At 40.7% G+C, this 12,801-nt stretch overlaps 1 protein-coding gene across 2 annotated transcripts in view; it reads left to right on the forward strand.

The window, feature by feature from the left end:
- The window catches only part of Mast2 (microtubule associated serine/threonine kinase 2), a 133,422-nt gene that overhangs the window by 81,542 nt on the left and 39,079 nt on the right, over nt 1–12,801 (forward strand). For both annotated transcript variants that reach the window (XM_013016941.1, XM_013016942.1), the window contains exon 5: nt 7,442–7,533. In XM_013016941.1, coding sequence (XP_012872395.1) covers nt 7,442–7,533 — 92 coding nt within the window. The remainder of the gene's footprint in view (nt 1–7,441; nt 7,534–12,801) is intronic.

Consider the following 12,801-nt stretch of genomic DNA (forward strand, 5'->3'; position numbering starts at 1 on the left):
AAAAAAACAAATTCCTTGCAACTTTTTTTTTTTGGGTCCGTTCGTGGGGCCTAAACTCTGGGCCTGGGTGCTGTCCCTCAGCTCTTTTAGCTCAAGGCTAGCTCTCTACCACTTGAGCCACAGCACCACTTCCGGCTTGTTTCTTTTTGCTTATGTGGTGCTGGGGAATCGAACCCAGGGCCTCATGCATGCAAGGCAAGTGCTCTACCACTGAGCCACTTCCCCAGCCCTCCTTGCAACTTTTTAATATGAGATCATTGTGCCTGTTAATAACAATTTAATGTGTGTGTGTGTGTCTGTGTGTCGTGGAGCTTGATCTCTGGGGTTGGCCGCTGTCCCTGCATTCTTCAGCTCAAGGCAAGTGGTCTACCTCTTGAGCCATAGCACCACTTCCTATTTTCTAGAAGTTTATTGGAGATAAGAGTCTCACAGACTTTCCTGCCCGGGCTGGCTTTGAACCACATTCCCCAGATGTCAGCCTCCTGAGTAGCTAGGATTATAGGAGTGAGTCACTGGCGTCCAGCCTTTTTTTGTTTTTGTTTTTGTTTTTTTTTTGTCAATTGTGGGGCTTGAACTCTGGGCCTGGGCATTGTCCCTCAGCTCTTCAGCTCAAGGCTAGTGCTCTACCACCTGAGCCATGTGCCACTTCCAGTTTTCTGGTGGTTTATTGGAGATAAGAGTCTCAGACTTAACTGCCCAGGCTGGCTTTGAACCATGATCCTCAGATCTCAGCCTCTTTAGTAGCTAGGATTACAGTTATGAGCTATCTGTACCCAGCCAATTAAACTTTTTATTTTCTTATCAGATGCCTTTATTTTCTTTTTCTTATTACACTGGCTAGAATCCAATATCATATACAATGTTCATAGCAGAAGCATCTATAATAACCAAAATATAGTAGTGATTAAGATGTTTAATCAACTTATGAGACTCTTATGTCTTTGGTTAGAGACAATATATCCATATAATGGAGTAATTTGGCTGTTGAGAGGAATGAAATACTGATGTATGTTATAGTATAACATGAATGAAAGTGTATATTAAGTGAAAGCGAACAGACATAAAAGTCATATAATGTATGATTCAACTTCTGTGAAATACCCAGAGCAGGTAAATCCATGGACACAGCAAGTGCTTTAGTGGTTGGTTTTTATAGGATGGAATGGAAATCAACTGGAATTAGATAGTGGTGATGATTACACAATCTTGTGCATATGCTAAAAGACCTACTGAACTGTACATTTTAAAAGAATAAGGAAATGTGTATTTTTCCCATATTAACATCTCTTTTTTATTTTTCCTTTTTATATGATTATGGTTTGAACTCAAGTCCTTCTACTTTACTTTGTCGGTGGTCTACCGCTTGAGCCATTTCTCAAGCTATGTTTGGTTTAGCTACTTTTTTGATAGGGTCTCAAGTTTTTGTCCAGTTCCAGCTTCAGACCTGAAATCCTCCAATATATTCTTCCTGCAATAGCTGAGACTATAGGTACATGCCACCACACCTGGCTTATTGATTGAGATGAGGGCAATAACTTTTTGCCTGGGGTGGTCTTGATCTGCAGTCTTCTCAATCTCAACTTCCCAAGTATTTAGGAGTTCAAATGTAAACTACCATGCCAAACCCCTCACCTCTTGGTCTTAACACAGGCATCATCTTGGTTATTTTTTATGGTTATTTTTTGAAGTAATATTTGGAAATGATTGACCTTAACTTGCACTAGATTCTCTAACTTAATGAGACAGAAGTGGCCTCTTGCTCATTCTAAATTTTAAAAGTTGCCAAGTGCTAGTCAGTCACCGAAGGCACAAAGTAGGAAGAGCAGTTGGTCCTTTGGCACTGGGAAATTGGAAAGGCTTAAGGGATCTGCAATCAGACCCTGTTTCAAACTGGAAAGCACAGTTCCTAAATAAATTTAAAATAGTTCTTAAAGGGATTAGATTTTCTGAGTGCCTGTTAGTTATTGGAGGAAGAAAATTTTGAAGTCTGAGAAACAATGCTCTCCAAATATGGCCACGGTTCAGTGTTGTGGCGATTGCACAGTTTGCCTGAGCACTTGCTCCTGCTATGGCCACTGTGAGGCATGTAAAAGGAAATGCCACATTTCACTCTGACAGTCTTGACAACTGGCCCTGGAACATCAAGTTGGGGTACCCCGTTTTATTTCCCATAAGCTGAGTTAGTATACTTGACTCTGCAGGCACTCAGTGCTTTCAGATGAAAAATATGAAAGAATTAGGATATGTTGGAGGGTAGAATACTTGCCTAGCAACAGTAAAACTCTTGAGTTCAAACCCTAGTACCAGAAAAAAAAAAAGCATGAATACACACAATTAGATGCTGGGAGAAATGACTGGAGCCTGTTGAAAGGGGAAAATTAGCCAGTTCCTTGTTTTGGACCTCAGCTGAGTCATGGCATCTGCACCACAGTGTCTGACCTTTTATCTCCTCCTGGCAGCTGTTACAGATTGCCAAGTGAGATTATGTGTACCTTTGTAAAAAAAGCATGTGGCCTAGAAATATGATCTTTATTTAGTCTTTTGCATTTTATTTTAAATTTTAAGTGAGATCATGGCAAATGAAGTTTAAAATAAAGTTTAAGATAGATTAATCTGTCAACAATCAGTTATCTGTCTCTAATGTTTCAAGGGATTTTCACTTTCGTACACAATAACTGTAGGTATAATAGTTTGGTATATCTTACATATGGCACACAGACATCTGTCCTTATAGCTAATTATACTCATCCATTCATTTTTTAAAATAAAAATTTATCGAGAACTTGGCAGTATTCTAGACTTTGTGGAATGCAAGAGTAAAAAAAAGCAGATAAAGTAAGTTGCTCTGTGGCTCAGGTAGTAGAACTTGCTAACCTTGAGCACAAAGAAGCTCAAGGACAATGCCCAGGCCCTGAGTTAAAGCCCCACAACCTTTTTTTTCAGGGGGAGGGAGGGGCGGAAATGGGGGGGAAAAGGGCAGACAGAGCTTTTTAAGAATCTTAACCATCTTGGAGTAGATTCTAACGGTAAGAGAGACAAAAAGAAAAAAGAAAAAGGGGGGCTGGGAAGGTGGCTCAGTGGTAGAGCGCTTGCCTTGCATGCTCAAGGCCCTGGGTTCGATTCCTCAGCACCACATAAGCAAAAAGAAAAAGCCGGAAGTGGTGCTGTGGCTCAAGTGGTAGAGTGCTAGCCTTGAGCTGAAGAGCTGAGGGACAGCGCCCAGGCCCAGAGTTCAGGCCCCACAACCGGACCCAAAAAAAAAAAGAAAAAAAAAAGAAAAGGGGATGTGCAAAATATTTATTGTGTTAGGATAGTAAATTCTGTGGAAAGAAGAGGATATAGAGGCTAGGAGTGGGTTAGTTTCAAGTAGAGTGGTTAGGGGAAAGTCAGGCACCAGTGGCTCACATCTGTAATCCTAACTACTCAGGAGGCTGAGATCTGAGGATCGCAGTTCAAAATCAACCCAGGCAGGAAAGTCCATGAGACTCTTATCTTCCCTTAACCACCAGAAAACCAGAAGTGTCACTGTGGTTCAAGTGGTGGGAACGCTTGCCTTGTGCTGAAGAGCTCAAGGAGAGTGGCCAGGCCCAGAGTTCAAACCCCACAACTGACCAAAAAAAAAAAAAAAAAGAATGGTCAGCAGAAAATTCACAGAGATTGCATTGAGCAAAGACCTGAAAGAAGGAAGGGAGCAAGCCCTGAGTCTCTCTAGGGGAGACATAGGCAAAAGCAACATCCATTGTAGTAACCCTCAGGTAGTGACATGCTTGGCTTGTGGTTAGAAAAGCGGGGCCAGTATGGCTGGAGAGGTGATAGAAATCCAAACCAAATAATAATAAAACCCAGTCTTTAGATCCCAGGCCTGAAGTCCAGTAGTCCCAAGTTAGGTTCAGCCACTTTCCCCTGTATGCCAAATAAAGAGACATAGTAAAGGAGATTTAAATGGCAACCAAGGAAAGACAGCACTTCAGTATATTTTCAGCTGTCTTCAGAGGTACAGACATTGGCTTCAGGTTAAATAGGGAGAATTGGGGCAATGATAAGTAAGAAAGGTATGCATAGTTGAACCATTCCCAAGTCATTAGATGGTATGATTGATCATTAGCCCACTCTGTCTTTGGAGGGAGTCTGAGAAATTATTACTTTATTACTAGAACAGAACAGGAACAAAGTAGTCTTCTGGAATTTTTGGCTGTTTACTTTAAGATGATAAGACATTGCTTGTTTGAGCAATGTCTTTGACTTCTACACAAGATTGCTTATCTGTGACTCTAGTCTTTCTTGGAGCCCATGATTATTGCGAAGTTTACTGCAGTAGAGAATAGCTCAGATCAAAGGGCACAGATTCAGAGTTGGGGACTTTCAGTTAATTCACGGGGCTCAACAATAGCCCTGTGAAGTTGTTTAAGTTTGTAGTACAATAAAAATTGAAGTTGTCACAGTTTACCTTCAGATAATGTCATATTTAATATAAGAGCCTTTTTGTTGTGCTTTTGTTGTGTTTGTGTTTTTTGAGAGAGAATCTTGCTTTTCAGCCCAGGCTGGCCTTTAAACTCTCACATTTCTTCCTACCTCAGCTTCCTGAGTGTTAGGATCATATAAGGATTTTTCAAATGATTTTATCATTAAAAAGTTTTTTTTGTTTTTGTTTTTTGTGTAGATTCTACAGTTGAACTTAGGGTCTAAGCACTGTTCTTTTTTTTTGGTCGTGGGGCTTGAACTCTGGGCCTGGGTGCTGTCTCCCTCAGCTCTTCAGCTCAAGGCAAGTGCTCTACCACTTGAGCCACAGTGCCACTTCCAGCTTTTTCTGTTTATCTGGTTCTGAGGAATTGAACCCAGGGCCTCATGCATGCAAGGCAAGCACTGTACCACTGAGCCACCTTCCCAGAGCTAGGCACTGTTCTTGAGGGGGAAAAAATACCCCTGAGACAGCACCAAGACCCTGAGTTTAAGCCTCAAGACTGGCACACATACAAAAAAAATTTTTTTAAGGAATAGAAACATGAGATTTATGTTTAATGTCTTTACCATGTCTAATGTTTTTCTTTAGTTTATATTCATCCAGATGTGTTTTTGAAACAAGGTCTTACTTTGTCACCTAGACTAGCTTCAAACTTGTAATCTTCTTGCTTTAGCCTCCCAAATGATGAAATTACAAGTGTGTCTTATCATGCTGCTTTAACTTTTTTGTTGTTTTGTTGGTCATGGGCTTGAACTCACAACCTGGGCTTTGTCCCTGAACTTTCTTGCTCAAGGCTGGTGTTCTACAGCTATGAGCCAAAGCCTCAGTTCTGGTTTTTAGGTGGTTAATTGGAGATAAGAGTCTTATGGACCAGGCTCACTTCGAATCATAATCCTCAGAATCCAGTTTCCTGAGTAGTTAGGATTACAGGTGTGAGCCACCAGCGCCTGGCCTGGTTTATATTTTGAAGGGTACTTTGTTGCAGATAGCTTGTACAGGGGAAAAGACTGGAAACAGACTTTGGAGAAAATGGAAAAACTTTGTTTTTGAAATGTCATATTTAAGGAGCCATTTCAATATTCAAGTGGAGATGTCAAGCAGTCACTTGGGTATGAGTCTTGCACTCAAAGGATAGAACACAGGGCTGAGAATGTGCCTTAGTGGTAGAGTGCTTGCCTAGCATGCATGAGGCCCTAGGTTTGATTCCTCAGTACCACATAAACAGAAAGAGCTGGAAGTGGCACTATGACTCAAGTACTAGAGTGCTAGCCTTGAGCAAAAGAAGCTCAGAGAAGGGGCTGGGAAGTTGGCTCAGTGGTGGAGCACTTGCCTTGCATGCCTGAGGCCCTGGGTTCGATCCCTCAGCACCACATAAGCAAAAAGAAAAAAGCCGTAAGTGGCGCTGTGGCTCAAGTGGTAGAGTGCTAGCCTTGAGCTGAAGAGCTGAGGGACAGCACCCAGGCCCAGAGTTCAGGCCCCATGACCGGACCCAAAAAAAAAAAAAAAAGTTTCTGTACAGCTAAGGACATAGTTACTAAACTAGAAAGCCAACTAGTTGGGAAAAAGATATTTACCAGCAATACATCAGATAAAGGCATAATATCCAATAGACACAAGGAGCTCAAAAAACTAACCCCTCCCAAATGTAAGTACTTAGCTCAATAATCTGAGGATTACATGCAATTACATGCATCTATATAACATCCCAAGTAACAAACAGAACATTTCTGTTTCTATTTTTATTATTAGAAAGAAAAGAAAAGGGACACCCTTATGTCCCTTTCTAGGCACCATCCTACATTCAATTACTTCTTCTATTAACATATAATAGTTTGTTGTTGGGTTTTATATAAACACAATTAATTACACATTATGTACTTGGCTTCTTTTGTTCAACCCAAGGTCTGTATAAGCCTTCTTCTTTTTTTTTGTCAGTCATGGGGCTTGAACTCTGGGCCTGGGCGCTGTCCCTGCACTCTTCAGCTCAAGGCGAGGTCTCTACCACTTGAGCCACAGCGCCACTTTCCTAGTGGTTTATTGGAGATAAGAGTCTCATGGACTTTTCTGTCTTGGCTGGCTTTGAACCATGATCCTCAGATCTCAGCCTCCTGAGTAGCTAGGATTACAGGCGTGAGCCACCGGTGGTGCCCAGCTTGTATGAGCCTTCTTGAGATGTTTATTTACTTAATTTTATGACAAGATGAAGTTTCCCTGTGTTTCCTCCTGTCACCAGCTACTCATTTTCTACTCTTTTTACCTAGTTGGTTCCTTCTTTCCTGATATCTACATAATTTGTTGTTATGGAGCTCAGATCTGAAACATTACTTCTTACATACCTCTGCTCCTTAAATGATTTTTTTTAATAGTTTCACAGTTTAAAGAGCCTGTAGAGTTGATAAAACCCAGCTTTTTATTGCTAGCTCTGTGTTCTGTCCTGTTTTCGTTTTTCCAGTCAGTCCTGGGACTTGTACTCAGAGCCTGGACACTGTCCCTGAGCTTCTTTTTTTTTTTTTTTTTTTGTTTCCCAGCCCCATTTTTACTTTAATGTAGTCCCACTTGTCAAGTCTCTCTCCTATCTGTTGTGCTCCTAGGACTGTATTCAGGAAGTTCCTGCCTGTACCTATAAATTAATTCTCCTACTCTCTCACAGTAATTTTAGAGTTTTGGGTCTGATGTTAGGTCTTTGATACACCTTGAATTGATGTTAGTGCATGGTGACCAGCAAAGATCCTTATTTTTCTCTAGACAGTAAACCTAAACATTGGAAGCATGTAATGACATACAAATGTCAAGGCAGCTACAAAAGTTATTCCAAAGTAGAACATACTAAATTGTGGAATCTTAACTTGTGCAAACAGTAGTTGGTGACTTATACTACTTAGCCCAAAGAACAATGTCCCTTCATTCTTCCATAACTAGTCACTGTCTCTGGACCTGTGATGTGGCCTTTTATTTTTAATTGATGTTATTTTATTGCAGTTGTCGGACAAGTAACCGCAAGAGCTTGATTATGACCTCTAATACATCACCTACACTACCACGACCGCACTCCCCACTCCATGGCCACACAGGTGAGTGCTTGCCAATTAAGGTTGAATGAAAGAGTGTACACAGAGTACAAATTTCTTTGCTCCTTCTCACTTTATGTGGATTTAGTATTATATTGTCATATCACTGGTCTGACTGAAGCATACATAGTTCATGGGCTTTCTTGCTTTCTATACGAGATTGTGTTTAGCATACTTTTTTTTTTGGTTGGAGGGACTTAAACTCTGGGCCTGGGTGCTGTCCCTCAGCTCTTCAGCTCAAGGTGAGCACTCTACTACTTGAGCCACAGCACCAGTTCTGGTTTTCTGAGTGGTTTATTGGAGATGATAATCTCATGGACTTTCCTGCCCAGGCTGGCTTTGAACTTCGATCCTCAGATCTCAGCCTCTTGAGTAGCTAGGATTACAGGCATGAACCACGGTGCCCAGCTCAGCATACTTTTGACTCTTAGTTATTTCTTTCCTTGCCCTCTCAACGTTCCTTTTTTTTTTTTTTCCTGTCGGTTGTGGGGACTGAACTCTGGGCCTGGGCATTGTCCCTCAGCTCTTCAGTGCAAGGCTAGCACCCTGCCACTTGAGCTACAGCACCACTTCCGGCTTTTTCTGCTTACGTGGTGCTAAGGAATTGAACCCAGGGCCACATGCATGCTAGGCAAGCACTCTACCACTGAGCCATCTTCCCAGCCCCTCAGTGATCCTTTTAATATAGCTTGAGGTCAGGTGTATATCCTAGACCCTAGCCTTGATTGTAGTGTGTTCTAGTGCTCATCACTTTGGGCCTTATATATTTTGTTCTACCATGTCCAAGGATCAGGGCTCACAGAATTTTCAGTTTCACAAGACTCCTAGAAACAAAAATAAGTGGAATCATTGTTTATATTGACATTGATTTTACATATTGGGATTGAAGCTCATGACTTCAGACTTGTTCCATATAGAATAGGCTTCTACAGACAGGATAAGGACTGAAATGTTTTTTTCTGATAGGAACATATACAAATTATGGGATTTGCATTGACCCAGGCATGGACTACTTCCCAAAGAAGGAATAGTGTTCTCATTTGAGTTAGCCATGTATTTTAGCCTGTATACATATCCTTGCATTCCATGGGAGCAAGACAGTTTTACTGAAGGACTGCCACTACCACACTGTTCATTGTTACAATGCGCACAGCAAGTAATTATAAACCAGAGATTGGTAATCCATAGATACTATTGTACTAGGCCTAGACCCGTCTTATTGATTTTTTTGGCTATAAAAAGGGTTTATCAAAGCTGGGAAATAGGTATGCATCAAGCTGATTAAGACAAGTGTGGCCCTCTTGGGTTTGTGTTTTTGCTCATTTTACTTAGTATTTGAAGGAATGGAGTAGAGTCATGTGTGTTTTTTCATGACCCTAAAAGTCTGTAGACTCTGAAACTTAGCTGTCTTTGGGAGAAGAGTTTCATCTCAGACATTAGCTGTCATATTAGCAGCAATCCCCAAGGGCTGTGGGCATACCTCAAGTGGTAGAGTGCTTGCCATGCATTCAATCCCCAGTATTGCAAAAAAAAAAAAAAAGACAAAGAAGAAAACCCCACCAATAACACAGGATGTCCAGGAATTTAAAGACCTATTTGGCCTTTAAAGCAAAGGTCTTGCATGCATACATGCTTTCTTCTGAAAAGTTGACTGGGGTTCTGACTTAGTTCAGATAGCTCCTCCTACCCTAAAAATTCTAAGAGCTAGATACAATAGCTTATGACAGTAATCCTAGCTATTCAGGAGGCTAAGCCTAGAGGATGATGGTTTAAGGCCAGCCTAAGGAAAAGGTTCATATGACCCCTTTTTAACCAATAGCTAGGTGCCATGGTATGCACTTGTCATCCAAGCTACAGGGGGAAGCATAAAATAGGCAGATCAGGGTTTAGGACATGCTGAGGCATAAAGCAAGACCCTATTTCAACCTAACCCATGCCAAAAAGGGCTTGAGGTATGGCTCAGCAGTAAGAGCGCCTTCTTAGCAAGCTTGAGGTCTGAATTCAAACGCTAATACTGCCATTTTGTTAGATTAGCATATGTCTAACCCTGACTTTTCGTAATATAGAAATAAATTTAGCTTGTTTAGGCTTTGTATATAGTTTCACAACTGTAATGTGAGTACTAGGCAGTAATTACTACTGGCTGCTTCTAAGTCAGATGATTATCTCTCTAGATTCTTGGCAGAGTTTGGGACTAAAGTGGCTTTGATTGAGAATACCACCTGGCCTTTTCAGCCTTTCTAAATCTCTGGACTTCAGCTTTTTGAGTTAATATGTGTAGCATAGTTTGTACTTCATAAATATTATAATAATCATCATCTGTCACCAAATCACTGCAGAAAATCCAAGTGGGAAGAATTAAAATAAAAGCCCAGTCTGTTTCTGTAGACAATACTTCAACTGATGAGAAAAGCAGCACCAATTGTCCTATATAGTTCAAACTTGACAGTATATTACATTCTCAAAACTTCACATTCTGAAATTTGTGTCTGTAAGTTATTTTAAGATCTATCAGCTAAGCTCTGGACGCTGGTGGCTCACCTCTGTAATCCTAGCTACTCAAGAGGCTGAGATCTGCGGATCGTGGTCCAAAGCCAGCCTGGGTAGGAAAAGTGTGTGAGACAAGTCTTAACCCCAATAGACCAGCAGAAAACAGGACGTGGTGCTGTGGCTCAAGTGGTAGAGCTTTCGCCTTGAGCTGAAGAGCTGAGGAACAGTACCCAGGTCCAGAGTTCAAGGCCTATGACTGACCAAAAAAGTAAAGACCTGTCAGCTTCAATTGTTTTCTTTTTTCTTTTTGTCTTCAGTTTTAAGTGTTGAATCTGTTGAATAATATAAGGTTTGGTAATTTGAAAATAGGTTTATTTATTCCATATAGCTCAAAGCACTATTAAAAATCTATATAAACAGATTACAGCATCAGTAAGATTAGTCCATTAGGCATTTAATCAGCTATTCTGTAAATGAAAATTTCCTAGAACTTACAATTATAGTTCTGTAGTCTGGGTTGGGAACTAGTTTGCCTGTTTTACATTCCCTGCTTCCTTTTAGTTGGTATAGGAGGTCCACAAGCATCTGGAATTGGTTATTTCCTTTCCCAACAGATTATAACCTCCATCCTCTCTGAGGATTGAGAACAGAATACTATGATTCTTTCAGAATGGTTGTTTTCTTCCCCCTGGTGGAATCAAAAGAGAATTTCCCCTTAATATTCACTGTGAAAGTATTTGTTGATAGGGTTTTTATGGTTTAAAATCACAAAAATGTGAGGGACTCCTCCCACTAAGTTCCTTAAATGTTTAACTCTCAGCAGATTACACTGATAGTCTAGCAATTCAGTTGTAGTTTAGAGTGTAGTATGCTGGCACTGGTTACTGTGGAGGCTTCTGCTTGTGAGTAATAATTCATAAATTCTGATTTCTGCAACTTACTCCTCTGTATATCTCTAGAGTTTAGGCGACAGTGGTTTGTCCTATCACCTCATTTTCTGACATGTCTATGAAGGCTGTTTTCCAGTTTGTTAAACGAAAGAATTAGCTCCTGATTCATAGTCCTTTGTTATTCTCAGTGATTTTATTTTTGGGTCAGGTTGTGGGGCCTGAACTCTGGGCCTGGGTGCTCTCCAGACTCAGCTCTTCAGTTCAAGGCTACCGCTCTACCACTTGAGCCATAGCACCACTTCTGGCTTTTTTCTTTTTCTTATGTGGTGCTGAGGAATCGAACCCAGGGCCTCATGCATGCAAGGCAAGTGCTCTACCACTGAGCCACCTTCCCAGCCCCATTCTCAGTGATTTAAGCACAGTCATAGATGATTTTTCTAGTTCTTAGGCCTTTGAGGTTCTTGGAACTCCTGACTTCCAGTGAGCTTGTCTTCGATGCTACTTCAAACACTTTTGTCCTAGACCTATTATTTATACTTGTCCCCATAATTTCACTTTCCTTCTTCCTGCTTCCTTGGTAACACCTCCAATCTTTCTAGCCCTTGTCATCTAGAAACTCCACCTTGAAAAAAACAGTAATTTGATCCTAAGATTTCTGATCCTTCTGGTCCTTAGTTCTATTGAGATGTCTTCTGTACATTTGTGTGACTAACTCAGTATATTTGTCTTAATTTCCAGGAAGTAAGGGCAGGAGATAGAAATGGTGGACTTTCAGCATATAAAAAAATTTTAAAGCTGTGTGTCTAGAGATCACCTAGGGAATGAACATAAAGCCTAAACAAAAAGGGCTAAAGTACAAGAATTTACCCTTGGGATGTTCCAGTTTTTAGAGGTTAGGAGAATAGAGAAAGAGCAAAAAGGAAAGAGGAAAAGTTAGAACATGTGGTGTTCTGGAGGCCGCATTAAAAAAGAGCATTTCAATGAATAGAGAGTTATTCCCTGTGCCAAGAGCTATGTACAGTCAAGTGAAATGAAGTCTGAGAACTGCCATTTGGATATAGGAGTCACATCAATGTTGACATTGATTTGATGGAATGGTAGGGGTGAAACCTAGCTGGTAAGTTAAGAGAGAAAAGTTTTGTTTTCTTTTAAATGGAGATAATAGCTATATTTGCTTTTAAGGTAAAGAGCACAAATCAGAGATGGGGGATGTAGCTTAGTGGTAGAGCACTTGCCTGTCTTGTATAAGAGTTTGATTCCTCAGCATCTCAAAAAAGGCTGGAATGAAATATGAAAATGCATAGAAGGGTCATGATTGTTTCTTATTTGAGAAAAATTGTTACTGAAGAGGTGGGAAGATGGTTGGCAAAAATTGACTTTCGGGGCTATGAGGGAAAGAATTGTGTCTAGTAAATAAGTAGAAGATTGGATATAATCTGGCACTCAGTTCTTCCATGGCAGTAGGAAAGGAAGTGGGGGATGTGGCATAAATGATATGTGTAATGATTAGAACTTATTGAAGTTTTCTCAGTACCTGTTTTCTCACTGAAATGGAAATTGAAGTGATTTGTTGAGAGCCTGAGGAGAGAGGTGAGAATGAAAATGGTCACTTAAATAGGGAATGTGGTCTGATTTCCAGCTGTATGCAGAGCTAGGAGTAATGATCATGTGTAACATGAGACTACTTGGTTTTGTTGTGTGACATTCTTTAGAAACTTCTCTAGAAGCAAAGTCATTGAAAAGGTCATCTCTGAGGACATTGACAGAAGTCATGATAAAAGAGACTATCATTAGCCAGGCACTGGTGGCTCACGCCTGTAATCCTAGCTACTCAGGAGGCTGAGATCTGAGGATCACGGTTCAAAGCCAGCCCGGGCAGGAAAGACTGTGA

Source organism: Dipodomys ordii, unplaced genomic scaffold (assembly GCF_000151885.1).
Source record: "Dipodomys ordii isolate 6190 unplaced genomic scaffold, Dord_2.0 Scaffold33, whole genome shotgun sequence".
In the NCBI taxonomy this organism is placed as follows: domain Eukaryota; kingdom Metazoa; phylum Chordata; class Mammalia; order Rodentia; family Heteromyidae; genus Dipodomys; species Dipodomys ordii.